This window comes from Phascolarctos cinereus, unplaced genomic scaffold, assembly GCF_003287225.1.
Source record: "Phascolarctos cinereus isolate Bilbo 61053 unplaced genomic scaffold, phaCin_HiC Scaffold_726;HRSCAF=1367, whole genome shotgun sequence".
Lineage (NCBI taxonomy): Eukaryota > Metazoa > Chordata > Mammalia > Diprotodontia > Phascolarctidae > Phascolarctos > Phascolarctos cinereus.
This window is the reverse complement of record NW_027556098.1, coordinates 317,395,190-317,414,683: the sequence shown is the minus strand read 5'-3', so window position 1 is coordinate 317,414,683 and position 19,494 is coordinate 317,395,190. Positions and strand designations below refer to the sequence as shown.

Sequence of the window (19,494 nt, the reverse complement as noted above, 5' to 3'; positions counted from 1 at the left end):
AGCCAAAGAAGACACTGAGCAGTAGCATTGAGGAGGGACAGCACTGCAGCTATGGGGGACTGCTAGAAAAAATGCCTGTAGCTGAGAGATGAAGTGTCTTATTCATGGAACACCCAAGAGGATCAGTGTCACTGGTCAAGCAAAACGACTTTTCTGCATTTGTCTACGTGTGCTTAGGGCTGGAGTTATCTTTAACTCTCCCCTTTTCCCTCAACTCTGACATCCAATTAGTTACCAAGTCCTATGAATTCCCCATCTGGAAAATCTCTCAAAACAATGTCCTCCTCCCTTTCCCACTAATTCTACTCTAATGCAAAACCTTGGTATCATCCTTTTATATTGTAACAGACTCCTAATATGTAGTCAGCCTCTACCATCTTGTCTCTCCAAACCCACCCTTTTTACCTTTAAGGCAAGGATATTCTTTTTTAATAATAAAACTGATCATTTCACACCTCTCTCAAGTATTCAAGTTAATCTATTTTTTAAATTTTCTTTTTATTTTTAGGCAATTGGGGTTAAGTGAGTTGCCCAGGGTCACACAGCTAGTAAGTGTCTAGTGTTTGATCTGAGACCACATGTGAACTCAGATCCCTCCTTCTGACTTCAGGGCTGGTGCTGTATCCACTGTGCCACCTAGCTGCCCCTCAAATTAATCTATTAACTCACTGATCTGAATGTTCTTGTGGAAAAAATTCTCCATTTCAGTCAAAAGCCTGCCAAAACTCTTACTAACTTTTATTATTGTAAACTAACTCTCTCTCTCTCTCTCTCTCTCTCTCTCTCACACACACACACACACACACACACACACCCTTCTCAGATTACCTTATTTCTCACAGACCAACATGAGAGGTCTGAGTTTTCTCAAACAACATTAGCTTTTACAGAGACCAAGCTCTGAGACAACAGAAATGTGTTTTCTATTTCACAATACAGAACACTGATATTTAAAAAATGGGCCTTTGTTTCTAGAAGTTCGGGGGACACTAAAAAAGCTTTGCAATTTCTAAAAGGCAATACAACCCATGCTTTTCCTCCTGTTTAATTCTGCATTCATTTCGTTGTTCTTTTTAAAAATAAAAATCCTCATCTTCATCTCCCAAAGTCACACTCTTCATCTCCCCATTTCTCTTTAAAACTTTTAAAATTACTTTTAAATGCACTTATAATCTGCCACCTCTTATTCTCCCCAATCACTGAACAAACAAAAAAAAAACCCTAAAATTAAAACCATTATTGTAAATATCCGTAGTCAGACAAAACAAATCTATACAGTCCAAAAACTATGTTTCTCTATGTGTATTTAAGATTATCGCTTGAGGGCGGCTACATTGGCATAGCAGAGAGATCACCAGCCCAGGAGTCAGGAGGACCTGAGTTCAAATCCAGTGTCAGACACTTGACACTACCTGTGTGACCCTGGGCAAGTCACTTAACCCCATTGCCTAGCCAAAAAAAAAAGATGATTACTTCTCTGGTACGAGGTGAACTGCATGTTTCACCTTCTATCTTGTGGAATCATAGTTTGTCATGGTGCAAGTTCCAATGTGTTTCAAAGTCGTTTTTCTTTATCATGTTGCTGTCATTGTGTAAATTTTTTCTTCTACTTTTTTTAATCTATATAAGTTCATATAGATCTTCTCAGGTACCTCTGAAATTGTTCATCATTTCTCAAGACACAATAATATTCTAGTATATTGTAATTTGTTTAATCATTTCCCCAATAGTACATTCCTTTTATTTCAATTTTTGGCTACAACAAAAGGAGCTGCTACAAATATCTGTGTACAAATAGGTACTTTTTCTCATTCTTGGAGGGTGGAAGGTGGGGAGGAGATGTGGTAGTAGGGTGTAACAGGCTTACAAAGCCCTAATTATTAGTGATTTGGAGCATTTTTCATGTAGTTGTTGATAACTTATATTTCTTCTTTTGAAAATTTACTGTATACATTGTGATTATCTATTGGAGAATTACTCTGAGCTTTATAATTTGAATTCCTTATATATGTTAAGTATGAGACTTTTATCAGAGAAACTTGCTACAATGATTTTTTCCCCCACTATCTGTTTTCCTTCTAATCTTCATTAAATTTCTGCAAAAAACTTTATAATGAAAACTGTACATTCTATCTTGGGTAATTTTCTCTATTACTTGTTTAATCATGAACTCTTCCCTTATCCTTAGATCTAAACAGCAATTTCTTCCTTGTTCCTCTAATTTGTTTGTGAGATGACCTTTTATATTTAGGTCATATACACATCTGTAGCTTTGATATGTGGTATAAAGTGTCAGCTTAAACCTAATTTCTCCCAGACTGATATCCAGTTTTCCCAGGGGTTTTTGTCAAGTAACTGGGGTCACTGAGCTTATCAAACTGTTTCAATTATGTTTATTTGTTTCTGTATATTGTAAAATAATCTGTTCTGCTGGACACACTTATTTAAAAAACCAGTATTGTTTTAATGATTACTGCTTTGCAGTACAGTTTGAGATCTGATACTGACAGACCCCTTTCCACTTCTTTTCATTATTATCTTCGAGATTCTTGACTTTTTGTTCCTCCACTTGAATTTGTGATTTTTTCTAGCTATATGAAATACTGCTTTGATAGTCTGGCACTGCACTGAATAGGTAAGTTAATTTAGTTGGTATTGTCACTTTTAGTACATTGATTCAACCTACTCATGAGGAAATAATGTTTGTCCAATTACTTAATTTATTCCATATTTCTGAAGACTGCTTTAAAGTCAGAAATCATATAGTTCCTGAATACATCTTAAAAGATACACTCCCAAATATTTTATAGCTTCTGTAGTTATTCTGAATGAAATTTCTCTACTTATTCCTGCTGGATTTTTATTAGTAACATATAGGAATAATAATGATTTCTGTGGATTTATTTGATAGCCTGAAACTTTGCATGTTATAATTATTTCAAACTAATTTTAGGATTCCTAAGTACATCATATCACCTGCAAAAAGCAGAAATTGTTTTCTCTTTGCACATGCATTATTCCTTTGATTTCTCTTTCCTGTCTTCTTATTACAGCTAGCTTTCTAGCACTGTTAAATAGTAATGGTAACAAGTATATCCCTGATCTTAACAGAAAGGTCTCTAATTTTTTTTTGTTACATATAAAGTTTGTTTTTAGATTTAGATAGTATTATTTACTATGTTAAATAAAAGTCAATTTATTCTTATTCAATTTTTTTTGGGGGGCGCTAGGCAATGGGGTTAAGTGACTTACCCAGGGTCACACAGCTAGGAAGTATTATGTGTCTGAGGCCACATTTGAACTCAGGTCCTCCTGACTGCAGGGCCAGTGCTCTATCCCCCGCACCACCTATTTGCCCCTCATATGCAAATTAAAAAAAAAAATAAACAGGTGCTAGATTTTGTCAAAAGCCCTTTTAACATCTACTGAGATAATCATATATATGTTTCATTATTTCTATTATGAATACGATTAATTATATTTATATTCTCCATTACGTTCAACCAATCCTGCTTTCCTGGTATAAACTCAACCTCATCATATGCGTATAATCTATGTGTAATCTACAAAAGAAACCCAAAACACCAAAAACAAAAAAACCATATGTCTATAACTATGTGCTGTAGATTACTTGATAGTATTTTATTTAAATGTTTTCCATCAATGTTACTCAGGTTTATTGGTCTGCTGTTTTCTTTCACTGTTTTGTCTTTCCTTGCTTTAGGTCTAAAGACTTTATCTGTATCATAAGGGAGGGGAAGGGTGTTTTCTTTTTTTATGATTGCAAACAGTTTTTGTTATATTGGAATTACTTGTTCTTTGAATGTTTGATATAATTCACTTGTGAGTCCATTTGGTCTTGTAGTTTTAATCTCTGGTTGTTCACTTATGGCTTATTTAATTTCTTTTTCTAATATTCAGTTATTTAAATTATTTCTTCTTTTGCTATTCTGGATATTTTAAATCTTGGTAATTATTCATCCATTTCCTCTAAATTATTGGTTCAGATAGCACATAAGTAGTCAAAATAGTTCCTGATATTTTCCTTTCTTTTCTCAGTTATCATGAGTTCTTTTGCATTTTTATTACAGTTGATTTTTTTTCCTTCTAAAATCATATAAACTGTTTATTTTACTAGTTTTTTTTTAACAGTACATAGTTTTATTCATCAGTTCAATGGTCTTTTTGCTTTTAAATTTCAAAATTACTACTTCATTACTGACTTGGGGATTTTTGATTTCTTGCTGCTCAAGTTTTAGTTGTGTGTCCAATTCATTAATTTGTTCTTTCTCCCTTTTGTTTGGGAAAGCATTTAGCAATATAAATTTTTTCCCCTGAGAACTGAATAAGCTACATATTACAAGTTTGGGCATGATGTCTTGCTTTCTTTGATAAAAATTTCTATTATATGTATAATTTGTTCTCTGACCTATCAGTTCTTCAAAATTATGTTTGTTTCCAATTACTTTTTAATTCTTTAAGTGCCATTTTTTGAAACTATTTTTTGTTCCACTGTGATGAGTAAATGATAAATTTAGTATTTCTGTTACTCTATATTTTTGGAGCAGTCTCTTTCTGCTATTTGTAATGGTGCTAGGTATCTCCAAAGCCTGGTACATAGTAGGTGCTTAACAAATTCTTGTTTATCAAGATAGTTTTATTTTATTTCCAAAGGCAGAAAAAAACTATTTTCTACCCAGAAATATCTGATCATTTCAAACTGTAGTGCTCATGATAAATCTTTTCAAGAAGTTTGTGATGAAAATGACTACAACATATACCAAAACTGGCTGCAGAGGAAGATGAGGTCAGAAAATAAAATGACAAATTCAACAAGAATGTCCAAATCAAATCAGCACATACTTTGATACTTAATGACTTTAATGGAAAGCATGGAATAAGTGAAAATGGTGAGCAGCATATCAGGAATATAAGCCAGGAAGAAGAAATGAATGAGGTCAAGGGCATGTTACAGACCACACAGAAGTCACACTTTGTATCATGAATACTCTCTGCAAGAAAAGAATCTGTTGACACTGGACACGGCAAACACTGAATAATGATCAGAAAAAAATGAGACTGATTATATTTTAACAGCAAAAAAAGACCTGAAATTGTTGGAATTAATAGGCTGTCTTCCCTCCTTCGTGTCTGCTTCCTCGTTTTCTTTGGCTTCCTTCAAGTCCCAGCTAAAGTCTCACCTTCTACCAGAAGCCTTTCCCAGGTCTCCTTCACCTTAGTACTTTCACTCTTAGACTACTCTAATTTGTCATGTGCACATCGTGTTTGTATGTCATTTCCCCCATTAGACTATGAGCAACTTGAGGGCAGGAACTGTTTTTTTGCCTGTCTTTGTACCCTCAGAGATCAGTACAGTACCAAGTATATGGGAGGTGCTTAATAAATTCTAGTTGACTGATTAATTGTCATCTCTGAATTGGCTATCTGTATATAATCAGATCACTGACTAGTTAATCAGAACAAAGATTGGTTAAAAAAAGGCTAAAAAAAATAAGGCATGCAATTTAAACAACTTAATCCTGAACCATTAACACAAATAATTGCACTCATATAGGATTTCTAATTACACTTTGGGGTTGGCATCCTAACCTCTCTGCTAATCTACATGGGTAAAAACAATGTCTTATCTAAACACCATTAACAGCCCCAGGACTGAGCAGTATGCTACACACAGAGAGTACTTAATGTTTGCTGAATGACATAAATGAGCTAACTGGAATCTAAAAAATAATTCCCTCATTATTCGTGAAAAATTGCTGACAAAAGATTCTTTTGGCCTCATCTGCACTCCCATGGTGGCAAACAAAGGGCACGCTGAATGCCTGGTGCAGCAGACACAGGGTGTACGGTGCTGCTGTGCACTCAGCAGGCAGACCTTTAACCGAACAGCTAATCCAAAAAAGCTATTTGTCCTCTTACAAGTCACAGCCTCTCCTGAACTTGAAAACTGTTTTCAGCTCCAAAATTCTATGATCCTCTACAAGTCAGAAATCTACTATTTCTACATTGTCACTCCCATCCCATATGGTAAAGTAAGTTACTATCAAATGAAAAGAACTAAAGGAAAACATAACAGTTGCAACAGTTCTTGCCTAGGAATCAGGAGCTCTTTGTTGGAGTTCTAGTCCCAGCTCAGCTACCAACTAACTGCGCAGCCTTAGGCAAATTACTCTCCTTCTCTGGGCCTCAATATCATAAAATCACAGAATCAGAAGGAACCAAAGGTGTCCTATATTTCAATTTCCCCATGAAGGATGTTGTTTTTTTTTTTAATAGCAAACCAGAGAAGTGGTCTTTCTGTTTCTTCCTGAAAGAGTAGTAAAAGAGTAGAGTCAGAAAGTCCAAGATTCAAGTCCTGTCTCAGGCACTAATTAACTGCGAGACCCTGGGCAAGTCACAGAACCTCTCTCAGCATCAGTTTCTTCAGCCACAAAATGAGAAAGGTGGACACAATGGCCTGTAATTTTCCTTCCACCTTTAATCTATGGCCCGTCATATATGACCTCAAGTGATGGAGAATTCATCATCCAAAGAAGCAGTCCATGCCATTTTTGTACAGTTCTAACTGTTAGAAAGTTTTTCTTCATACTGACCTAATATCTGAGTCCCCAAAACTTCTGTCCATTAAAGTTCTAGGTTTCACTAATACAAAGTAGAATAAATTAATCTTCCTCATGATAACTTTATTTTTATTTATTTTTTCTTTTTTTGGTGAGGCAGTTTGGGTTAAGTGACTTGCCCAGGGTCGCACAGCTAGTAAATAAGTGTCAAGTGTCTGAGGCCGCATGTGAACTCAGGTCCTCCTGACTCCAAGGCCAGAGCTCTATCTACTGTGCCACCTAGCTGCCCCCCAATAACTTTAAAAACTTGAAGAAAATGATCATTTCTCTCCCTTAAGTCCTCTCTTCTCCTAGAAAACATCACCAAATCCTTCAACAATTCTTCCTCTAAAAATAAGTTACTCATTAAATGCTAAAATTCTATTAACTAATTTTAGCCTATAAATCCTTTTGGACAACTTTCAGATGAGTACAGATTTCTCAAATTAGGTAAATTCCTATAATTAAGCAGAAAATACTGACCTAACCATCTTGTTTATTTCAGAAACATTCTTATCCCCTCAAAATTAAGTTTGTTTGCATACATTTTTAAGCTTAATTCCAGCAGATGTTTAAAAGTAAGGAAAAACAGCAAACCCAACTATTCTTCTTGGCCCATACTACCCTTTCTCACTGCCCCAAATTATTCACTTCACTGCTATCCAAATGGTTTGGGGTCTACTCCTTTCACTAAATGCCAGGGATAACTAAGAAACCATAATAAAAACTGAGATGAAAGGTCATAAGAAATGTTCTAATTTATAGGATACACTATGTAAAGGCTGCAAATTAAAACCACGCTACTTAATGCTGGGTGCAAATCAATCCAAGTGTAAATCTCCCACTTCTGGACAGAAGCCATCTGATTTAATTGGATGTGATGAAAGCAAGCAGATGCTAATTTAGCAAAAAGAGCATTTATTTTGAGACCTACTGAATTATATTTAACATTTGAATTAACACACAGTAGCTAGGAAAATTTTATGGGAAGAAACATAATTCTTTATATAAATTAGTGTCAACAGATGTTTAAACTTGCATGAAGCAGACAGCAGAAGCAAAGAGCAAGAATTACAGACCTCTGACAAATTACTTACTGAAACATCAGCTTATGTTTCTAATAGAATTCTTATATGGGAGATAAATTCTGCCTACCACTTGACATGTCTAAAACAGAGAGATTCTTTATCCAAATACTTTTGTACTTTTACAGGTCCTTGACTTCACGGATAACACAAAAGTCTTACAAATGACACAACTGCAATTAGTAGATGATCTTTGTGAGTTGCTGAAAATGAAAAAAATTACCGCCCCAAGTGCCACCTTCTGGTGATGACCCTCTCTGCGTCTGGCTCAGCTCTGCTCTCACAACACACACAAAGTCAATTTACCAACAACACCCTGAATTCTTCCCAGTTCAGCAGGACTTGCCAGAGCTTGTACACTACTATGTCCTTTTATATAGCTTCCTTGTTATACTGGATGACTCTCTGGGAGGGAGAAGAGGAGAAAAAGAGATACAGGGAGAAATCCAGGCAATGTGAAAACAAAGGATATTAATAACAAACTATATTCAAACAGAAGTTATTAGCTGCTCTGCTTTTGGTAGAGAGAGTGGGGTCCAGCAGATGTCTGATTAATTGAAGTCTCCTCTTCTGATGTGCCCTGCCTCTTTGCTGGATTTGTACTTTGTTTCTCAAATTCCTCATCTTTTTCTTCTTTTTGTCCAGCTTCTTTGCAGTGTATGACAATGACAAGATCATTTCTGTTTCTCCCTTCTCTGACCTTTCTGTCATGTTTTCCCTCTCCGGTTCCTCTATTTCCTCAGTGAGAACCCTCTTCCCCATCCTCTTCTGCCTCCCACCCCTATGATCTGGTGTCTCCTGTATGAGGTATTCCCATCCACAGCCAAATCGAGGCATAGGTCTTAGATACCAAGAAGGTAAAATGTGCCTCCTTGTCTTAAGGTCTAGTTCCTCTGGCTTGTTGCCCAGCCATTGTGCACTTTGTATAGACACTTAATACATGTAGAAGACACTTAAGTGGCTCCTTTGTTGGCTTTTGTCTTGTGTGAATTCCGGGCTACTCCCTACAGTATTTCACTTTGGGGATATACAAAGGAGGCCTTTTCCTTATCCAAGCCTTTTAGTTTGAAGCCTTTTTGATTAGGTACACAAGACACCTGGCAAAAACATTCTTACCAGCTTATGGTAGATAGACTCCATTTCTGGCCAGGAATCTGTCAAACCTATGCTGAAGGCATGATCCAGAAATCCAAATCCTATTTTCAGATGTCACATTTTTTGACAGCTGTTCACTTCCCAAATTCTTTTGCATCCTTTTGCCTTTCTATAGGTAACAATGAGATAAACTCAACCCATACCTCTATGGTCTTTAATTTACTGTTCAAGATTTCACCATCACTGGCAATACCTCCTTATGAAGTGTCATTTGTACTTGCATGAATCAAGTGAAGTGAGCAGTTATCCACTTGTGTATGTAGAAGGCATAATGAAAAAAGTGGTAGGCCTCGTGTCAGGAAGACCCAAATTCAAATCCAGCCTCAGACACCTGCTAGCTGTGTAACCCTGGGCAAGTCACTTAACCTCTACCTCAGTTTTCTCAATAGTAAAATGAGGATAATAATAACCCCTTTCCTCACAGAGATGCTGAGTGAATCAAATAATGTGGGATATTTAAAGTGCTTATGCAAATCTTAAATTATCATATAAACAACAGATATAATTTTTATAACGCTCAGGAAATTCCCTGTTAATATTTTAGATACATTGTTGCTACAAGGTCAACAAACAGCTACCTCAGTAATCCTGAGAACAAAGTACTGGCAACTACCATCATTACCCATTTTTTTCCTCCTCTGTCATCTACTGGAGGATCTCTCACCTGATAGTTCCTATGGCTTTACTAAATTTTTTTTTAGGAAGACAAGCAGCTTCTTTCTCTTCAGAACATCCAGTTCTTTCCTCTTCAGAAAGAGCCCCAAATACGTTTTTAAGCTTCAATTACACAGCTGTATTTTTTTCTTCTCTTTCTCCTATGTTTAACACTCTTCCATTCTCCATTATTCTGCCAAAAGTTGGTCATTTCTTCTCCTACTCAAATCCTTTTTGTCCCCACTGATGTTTCACTTCTGTTTTCTCTAGGAACCTTTCATTCTCCCTGACAACTTGGAGTTTGAATCCCCTAACCTTCTCCTCTAGAAGGGAGATATCTTACGCTTAGAACATAGAAGTCATTCTGGTTGGGAAAGAAATACAAATATCTTAGTTTGGATTCAAGTCACTGTAAAAGTTTCCCTACTTTCAATTATAAATGTCTAGAATTTTAGCCTTGTTTTAGCTTCTATTTTAGGGAAGGGACTAGGTGGGCTATGCTTCCTCTCCATTATTCCTGTGCTAGTGACTCTCCAGAGTTTGTCTCCAGCCCCCCTCCCCTCCACCTTCCAAACACTCCCCACACAAAAAAACCCCCTGCTTTTCAGCTTCTTTCATATACTTCTTCCATTAGCATATAAACCCTTTCAGATCAAAGGTTGTCTTTTTGCTCATGTTTGTATCTCCAAGACTTAACACTTCCTCCATGCTATCTGACTTTCTGAAACTACTTGTAGGTGTTCATACTTCAAACCCTAAGCACCTAGTTAAAACTTTTTACAACCAATTATCACCTCTTAATAACTTGACAGCCTTTACAAAAATTCTCTGTCTCAACAGTTCATCCACGGCTATACCCAGTTCCACTTCAGCCCCTTTAGTTTCACCAATTTGCCATACCTATCAACACACTTGATCAATTTGCTTAATTCTCTAATGCTAGACTCTTCCCCTTCTATAGATTATCTCCAATTTTTACTACACATATCTTTATTGTTGTTTGTTCTTCATTTTCAAAGATGACCAATGATGTCACAGGATGATGTCTTCACTTGCTCATGAATTGGATTTAAGTGAGGCAGAGTTGCACAGTCATCAGCCTTACTCTTTTCTCTAGAGACACTGAAGTCCAGTGGCAAGACAAAAAGTCAGAATACTTGGTGATGTCTCAGGATGCACTGAATGACCATAGCATCTTTGATGTCTGACCAAACTTTAAGCATGCCAGACCACCTGCTTCAGCTGCCTTCATGGCCTTTGGAACAAACTGTTTTCATCTGCCCATTCCAACAGAAAAAAGTTTTCATTTGCCTGTGGTAGACAGCCCCCTAACCCACTGATGGGTCTGAGGCTTGTCAGTTACCTGGGTTAGCCCATCTGCTGAAATGGTTTACCAGGGTATGGCCACTGGGCATATTAGAGTTTCTTGGAGCCATAGGTGAGAGTTGTTTGTACAGAGCTGTAGGCCTATTATCCCCCTATTAAGCTCTGAGTTCCTTGAGAATAGAGATTGTCTTTTGCCTTTCTTTGTGTGGGGGAACTCATCACCTCGATGAACGGGGCCAAGGTGCCCGCCAACACCGAAGGAGCCCCTTCTATTTACCTTGACTTTGTTCGTCAGAAATTGGATGCAAAAATTGGTGTAGCTGCTCAGAACTGCTACAATGTGGCCAAGGGTGCATTTACTGGGGAGATCAGCCCTGCCATGATTAAGGACTATGGGGCCAACTGGGTGATCCTGGGACACTCTGAAAGGAGACATATCTTTGGGGAGTCGGATGAGCTCATTGGGCAGAAGGTAGCCCATGCTCTGTCAGAAGGCCTAGGAGTGATTGCCTGTATTGGTGAGAAGTTGGAAGAGAGGGAAGCTGGAATCACTGACAAGGTTGTTTTTAACCAGACCAAGGCCATTGCAGATAACGTGAAGGACTGGTGCAAAGTCATCCTAGCCTATGAACCAGTCCGGGCTATTGGTACTGGAAAGACAGCTATACCCCAGCAGGCCCAGGAGGTACATGAGAAGCTTCGGTGCTGGCTTAAGAACCATGTCTCAGAACCTGTATCACAATCTACCAGGATCATTTATGGAGGCTCTGTGACAGGGGCCAACTGTAAGGATCTGGCATGCCAACCTGATGTGGATGGCGTTTCCCTTAAGCCTGAATTTCTGGACATCACCCAAGCCAAAAACTGAGCCCTTCATGTGGCCCTCTGACTGCCTTACATACAAAGCTGGGACTAGGCTACACAAGTCTGATTTACCCTTCCTCTTCCCATGTGATTGCGATGTTCATTCCCCTCTCCCCACGGTCCACTTCAAGCTATACCTTACTCCTTCATGTAGATTGTGTGCACCAGTTCTCAGCTCCTCAGCCCTTCCTCCAATGGACCAGGCCTTTCTCCATTTACTATAAATTTGAAGGAAGCAAAAAAAAAAAAGTCCATAGCAGGTGTTGAAGAGCAGCTAGGGTAGCACAGTGGCTAGAGTACCAGTCCTGAAGTCAGGATGACTCACTTTTCTTAGCTCAACTCTGGCCTCAAACAACTTACTAGCTGTATGACCCTGGACAAGTCACTTATAACCCTGTATGCCTCAGTTCCTCATTTGTAAAATGAGCTGGAGAAGGAAATGGCAAACCACTGCAGTATGTTTGCCAAGAAAACCCCAAAAGGGGTCACAAAGAGTTGGACATGACTGAACAACAACAATTTAAGAGGCACCTAGATGGTACAGTGAATAGCGCACTGGGCTTGGAATCTTCTTGAGTTTAAATTGAGCCTCAGACATTTGCTAGCTGTGTGACCCTGGACAAGTCACTTAATCCTGTTTACTTTAGTTCCTCATGTGTAAAATGAGCTGAAGAAGGAAATGGTAAACCACTCCAGTAATTTGCCAAGAAAACCCCAAATGGGGTCAAGAAGAGTCAGACATAAAAACAACAAAGTTGCTTAAGAAAGGCTTGATTGAATCTCCATTTCTTCCAATTACCATTTCTTACTTGAAGTCAACTAACTCTAATCTTCCTAGATCCTTTTGATCTGTTTATATACTCTAATCATTCTTAATCCTGATTCTCTCACAATCTAGAAGTAGAATTTAGATCAACAGCTGGATTGGAGATTTTTCTCCTGCAAATTTTGCCAAATTTCCCCTCCCCAAATTCAATCTCTGACCTCTTCCTCACCATGCCCTTCAAATCCCCAACACAATTTTTTTGTCCTTCCTATTCTGTTCAGATTCTCCTCTCTCTCCTGCAACCAACCATCTGCCACGGAAGCTAGAAGAAAAGTGTGTCTTTGATAATATCTTGTCATGTTAAATATTCACAGTTTCTTCAAATCATCCCCATATAATAGGAGTTATAAACGTGTGTGTGTGTGTGTGTGTGTGTGTGTGTGTGTGTGTGTGTGTGATGGACCCCTTTGGCAGTCTAGTGAAGTTCTGGGTTTCCTATTCTGATGAATTCCTTTTCAGAATAATGATTTTAAATGTATAAAATAAAAATGGTAGAATTACAAAGAAAACCAATTACATTGAAATAGTTACCAAAATACAAAAAACAAACAAACATTCATGAGCTTTGGGTTAAGAACCCTTGTATAACATGATTGCCAGTTCCCTCCTTGTACCTGTCATCTTCCTCTGGATTTGATCCAAATTGTCAATGTCTGTTCTAAAATGTGGTGTCTAGAATTGGGCACACAATTCTGGGTAAGGTCTACCCAGGGTAAAGTACCATAGGACTTTCATCACCAGAGGTTTTGTATATTATACTACAATTAATCTTGTCTAAGACTTAACTCTTCCCTAACACAATACAATGTTGACTCCTATTGAACTCAAAGTCCACTCAAATCCCTCGATTCTCTTTTGTCCAGTTTTGTTTTGCCATATCCCCTCCATCCAGTACTGGACATTCAAAGAAGCCACATGAGAGAGGTAATAATAGAGGCAGCACTATTGCCATTTTAATAGATGGAGATACTGAGATTAAGTGAGATGAGCATACCCATGGTCTGCTCTTTATATCAAGGATAACAGAAGAATATACCCTAGCTATATGCTTCAGTTGACATTGCTCCCCTATACTCTGAAATCCAGCTAAATTAGCCTTCTCTCTTTTTCTCACATTGTACTCTATCTCTTATCTCTGTGTCTGTGTCCTGGCCATCCCCCACACTCGAAATGAATTCTATCCCAACCTGTCTCACAGAATCTCACTGTTCTAAATAAAACATTTTCTGAACCCCTCCTCCTTTATTCAACTACTTTGTACTTACGCTCTTTAAATTTATTCAGTTACATATTCATAAGTGTTTATTGCCTCCCCCATTAGAATGTAAGTTTCTTGATAACAGAGCTTGCTTCATTCTTTGTTTTTACATCCCCAGTGCCCAGCATAGTTCCTTATATACAGTGTTTAATAAATGCCTTCTTGCTGACTGAATGCTCTTTCCTGGCCCCTACTGAAACCCGTCTCTTCTTTCAAGGTGCAGTTCAGCTGCTACCTCTAGAAGGAAGCCAGCCATGATCTTTCCAAGACAGAAATTATTTATTACTCCTCCACAGCACTTTGATCCTCTCTTTTCCATCTGTAATCTAATTTGGATTTTATTTACTCATTTTGCACTCAGCTGGTGGTAAATATATGTTTGTTAAGTTGAAATGAATAGTAGCCTTTTGGCAAAAGCATATGGTAATAAAAGGGTCTGTATCTAAATGAGCCACCCTATTTATAAAAACAACTGCGTAGGAAAAGAATGAATCTTAGGACAACAGAGTTAGCTATTTCAGGACGTGGGCCTCTTAGAAGGAGATTCAGAAAAGTAACAAATTACATTCCCCTTCCAAGTGAAGCTTCTGCTTGGGAATTACCATGAGAACCTGGTGAAAAAGCACTTAACCTCTGTTCTGATGGTATGTCAGGTCAGGGGGATCCTGCCAAGTGCTTTAAAGAAATCATACTGAATCCACAAAAGATGCTGTGACAAATTTGGCCTTTAACCTCATTTCTTCTTTTAAGAGTTTGCTGCAATTTATTTACACCCACTCCCTCTCATATATCTTGCAGACTAAGTGCTTGAAAGGCTGAGAACAGCAGCTGCTCTCAATGTACCACAAAATGCTGGAAGACTAGCTTAGTTACATCAACTTACCTACCAGAGCATTGGGTTTACAAAAGTCCCACGTTCATTTTATTATATTATCACTGGAAAGGTAAATGTTTATGAAAAACACCAGTCATTTCTTCTGTATTTTTGAATACTAAAAAGATGGATCAGTCAGATCCTTTTTCTTTAGCCTAAGTTTAATTTAGAGCTTTGTGCTATCATAACTGCCTGATCTTAATAGCATAGAGGACAACTTAATTCTTAGGCTCAACAAAGCTTTCAAACAACTGATTATCAGTTTTCTTCAGGTTCTTCTCTGAAAGGCTGTGGCAATGGCATCATTTTTATTAGCTCAATGAAGCAAAAACCCAGCAGAGCTGCACTGGAGCTGCCTGCCTACTTTATAACCAGCTGGACTTCAAGAGACCTGGCTGGATTGTATGATTTAAAAACCAAGACTTGGAAACAGGCCCTACACTTCCTAAAAGCCAGAGTTCTGGTCTTCTGAAAGGATCAGCAATGCATCTGCTGGTTCTGTCTGCTAGAAGTGACAGCAACACTGCAAAAGTGACAAGAACCTCAGCACATCTGAATTTCTAAAAGAAGGCCACTGTTAATGTGTGCAGAACTCAACCAGGAATCTAAGGTGAAATTCTGTCAATCTTCAAGGCCTGGATCAAAGACCATTTCCCTTATGAAGTCTTCATTCAGCTCCCCAATCAGAAATACTAGAAAGAAGGTACATTATTACTAATACACAATATTATGGTCTTTTTTAAAGTCTTGATTTTTGTTAACTCTAAATACAAGCAAAAGTGATTTACAATGCTTCTGTTTCTGAAGAGCCTAAAACACTACTCTTTACAATAGTTCAATGAAAGATCTGAGAGCGCATACATGTCTCATTCACAGAGGACTGAGACAGGATCATAGAGTTAGACCTGGGAAAACCTCAAAAGCCACCCAAGTCCAATTTCCTCATTTTCTATATGAAGAAATTGAGTCCCAGAAAAGTGAAGTGGCAGCCTGGTAAAACAGAGGAACCAGATTTGAAATAAGGAAGACATGGGTTCAGTTCTCACCTGACACTAATTATGCAATCATGGGCAAATTACTAAACCTCTCTGAGACTCAGTTTCCTCACTTGGACAATGAGAATAATACCTGTAGTATACAACTCACAGACTTAAAGCATTTCATAAACCTCGAAACCCTCTGTAAATATCACTCACTGTTTTTGCTATTGCCCAAGGTCACACAGGTAATTAGTGGCGTGCTGAGCATTGAACTCCAAATCTAGGTCCCTTTTGACTAAATTACACTGCCTCCAGGCATTGTGGGCCAAAGGACCTAAAGGAACTCTCTTAACATTAACATATGCTTTCAGTCTTACCTTACACCATTGTCCTTCACAGTGCATAGCTGCAAGCAAACTGTATGACGTGTAATCCACTAAACATATCTTCTACATTCTGTGGCTGCATTCACATCATTTCTTAGTATCTTCCTTTCAACATTTCTGACATCCTTCAAGATCTACCTCAAAGACTATTTCCTTTATGAACTCTTCTTTGACCTCCCAAATCAGAAAAGATGCTTCCTATTCGTGAACTTTCTCTTGGTATTTTTCTTTGCACTTCTCTCTCTGCTGTGTATTATATTTATACTACTAACTTTTTTATTATTCACATATGTGGTAAAATCTTATTTTGTTACCAAATGTTTAAATGTTTTGATGACAGTCTGAGCTTTATTCATATTAGTAATCCTCCCACCCTACCAGCCATGCCTTTACCTATAAAATGAGGTGGACAGACTAGCTGATTATTCAAGCAGCTTCCAGCTTTTATCTATGAGATTGCACAAAGTAGAAGCTCAATGAACGTGTGATAAATGACTGTAATTCAGGGATTCAGGAGAGGAAAAATCTCTAGCAGTTGGGGTCTGGTGACATTCCTTCAGGTGGTACAGTCATAAGCCTCAAAGGGATATATCTAAAAGATTCCACAGTTTCCCTTGACAGTGTGCAGGTATGGAGGGCATTCTTCAGGCAGGACAGCATTCTAGACTGGCACTTCACAAAGGCAATGGGGGATAAGAAATAGGCATTACCAGAAAAACTGGAGAGCTAAGACATCTTGGACTCAGGACTCTAATACTATACATACCAATAGCCAGAAGATTCAGACAATATTGAAATGGAATATTTCTAAGACAATTCTTTTAGAAGAGTTTGGCCAATAAGTCACTCAATTCTCATTTCCCAACTATTATAAAAACACCAAAAATAATTTGGAGTATGAAAAACAAAACTCAAATTCTGGCCTTGCCCCTATCACACCAGGAGAGCCAGCACTGATATAGTGGAGGAAGTATTCAGGAATCAAAGAGGTCTGGCTTCAAAACCGACACTTACTAACTCTGTGACTGTGGGCAAGTCATTTACTTTCTATCGATGAGGAAATGTTAAAGGAAAGCACCTTACAAACCTAGAAGGTGATTTGTAATATTCACAAACAGCCCACATGTACATATGGCCAATAACTGGATCAAGGTTTTTATCACATATGCTCTATGGTGTAGAGCAAAAAGCAGACAAAAATAGACACTTACTCTCTCTCCTTTTCAGTCAACTTGTCATTGATATTGTCTTTGATTGCTGATCTGGATCCCTTGTGAATTATGGGATATCTGAGGGGCACTTGAAGGAAGAAGGAAATCATGGAGACCAAATGTGCTGTGTATCCCAGAGCAACAGCAATGCTTCCATCATCTTTTGCTGCCGATTCAAAAGCAAAGACACAAGAAATCTTTATTTACCCACAGAAATGACCTATGCAAACATTAGGGTTCTGTTTTCAAAAAGAAAATAATGTTTTAAACTATTAAATAGCAAGACACTAAGAATTAATCTAAATGTGATTTTTTAAAATTGTAAATCTGTTTTTAAAAAGTCTCTGGCTTTACCCTATTCTTTTAAAAGTTGATTCCTAGTAAGTCAGATAATAAGAATTATATTGGATATGTTCTAGGCACCCCATGTTACAGGCATACTCTGCATAACATAGCCTCGACTAATGTCCTTTTCCAAGAATGCTATTGATACATTATAAGTAAGCTCCATCTTCAACAGTTTCAAAACCCCAATGTAATGTCATTTGGTTAAATGGTCAGTAACAATTTGAGTTAGCACTCAAGCTTCATCAGGATTAACTGCCATGATCATCAGATGCTTACTATCACCATTCTCTTTACTACAGGTGCATAAATATTGTCACTAAAGAACTGTGCCATCCACATCCCCCATCCCATAACATTTTGGATATGTTGTATTTTCATGTAACCAATTAACGAGTCTAAGCAAGGTATCCCTGTAGTTAACAATACAATCAAAGACTATTCAAACTTCTGTGCCCTTCTTCCCCAGACTATAATAAGGGGAACCACAGTCACCACAGTTTATTAGATACTACAATTAGTTTAGTGTAATTAAATACATAGCACTACAGAAACATTACATTTTTTCTATTATTAACAATTCTCCAAACTATAGGCTAAAAAAAGGTTAATTCTGGGGTTAAAAACACAAACTTGTAAAGCATGTTGTGAAGTTGCATGCCTACTGGCTTCATGCCATTAAGAAAAGTGATGCAGAAATAATTCTAGAAAAATGGCATTATCTGAAGGTGAGATAGCCAGCACAAAGAAACAATTCACAGTTTTGAAATAGTCAATGCAAAAGGTTATAGATGTTATAGTCTGTATACCATTTAATCCATGCATTTTAGATAGAAGCACTTGTGGAAAGATGTATATATTATCCTACACATAGATGTAGTCATCTAACTTTTAAGAAGCTATAGATAATTACATTTTTAACTCACCATCCAGTTTTCTGCCACTGCCTACAAAGTGATAAATGATCATTCAGGCACTCAACTGATAGTAAGTAATGCAACATAAAAGCTTTCTTCATTCCCCAGAGAGGAAAAAAAAGTAATTGCCCAATGTGTCTCCAAGGTTTAAAAAAAAAAATCAGGGAAAGCTAGGTGGTACAGTGGATAGAGCACTGGCCCTGAAGTCAGACCTGAGTTCAAATCTGGCCTCAGACCAAACACCAGACACTTAGTAGCTGTGTGACCCTGGGCAAGTCACTTAACCCCAACTGCCTTAAAAAAAATCACTTAAAAGATTTAAATGCATAATCTGAGAAATTCCAGGTAAGCAACACAGAATTCATAAAAGAATACAGGATAACCTTTCCTTGTGTATTTTCTGACTTCACTGCCATTCATTGCCTTCTTATGCTGTCCTTTTACCTCTGGCATTGTAACTTCTTATGAAAAGGACCCTACCACACCTTTGATGATGAGTAGCATCACTAGAGAGTGGAATTAATGCTCAACTTGGGCGTCAGTCAACCAGTGAGTCAGGAACTGTGCTAAGAACTGAGGATACAAAGAAAGAGGGGGGAAAAGTGCCTGTTCTTTAGGAGCTCACAGTCTGATGGGAAAGACCACAGACAAACAACTAAATATAAATAAGATGCAGATAGGATAACTTGGACAGTCTCAGGAGGAAGGTTAAGATAAGTGAAGAATGAAAAAAGCTGAGACTTTAAGGAAACCAAGGAAGCTAGCAGGTAGAAATGAGAAGAGAGAAAATTACAGGGATGGGAGACAGAGTAACAACACTTGAAGTTGGTAGCTAGCATGTCTTGTTGAAGCGACAATGGGAAGGTCAGTATCACTTTACTGTAGAGTATATGGCAAGAAGTAAGGTGTAAAAAGATAAGAGCAAGAAGGGGACAGGTTATGAAAGGCTTTAAAAGTCAAACAGAAGGCATATATTTGATCCTGCAAGTAACA

General features: G+C 37.8%; 1 protein-coding gene and 1 pseudogene across 2 annotated transcripts in view; one reads left to right on the top strand and one right to left on the bottom strand.

Annotated features, from left to right (window-relative positions):
• UVRAG (UV radiation resistance associated) overlaps window positions 1–19,494 on the bottom strand; it is a 443,033-nt gene that overhangs the window by 188,338 nt on the left and 235,201 nt on the right. For both annotated transcript variants that reach the window (XM_020989535.2, XM_078156924.1), the window contains one exon: window positions 17,240–17,405. In XM_020989535.2, coding sequence (XP_020845194.1) covers window positions 17,240–17,405 — 166 coding nt within the window. The remainder of the gene's footprint in view (window positions 1–17,239; window positions 17,406–19,494) is intronic.
• LOC110210709 (triosephosphate isomerase pseudogene) lies at window positions 11,049–11,790 on the top strand (annotated as a pseudogene).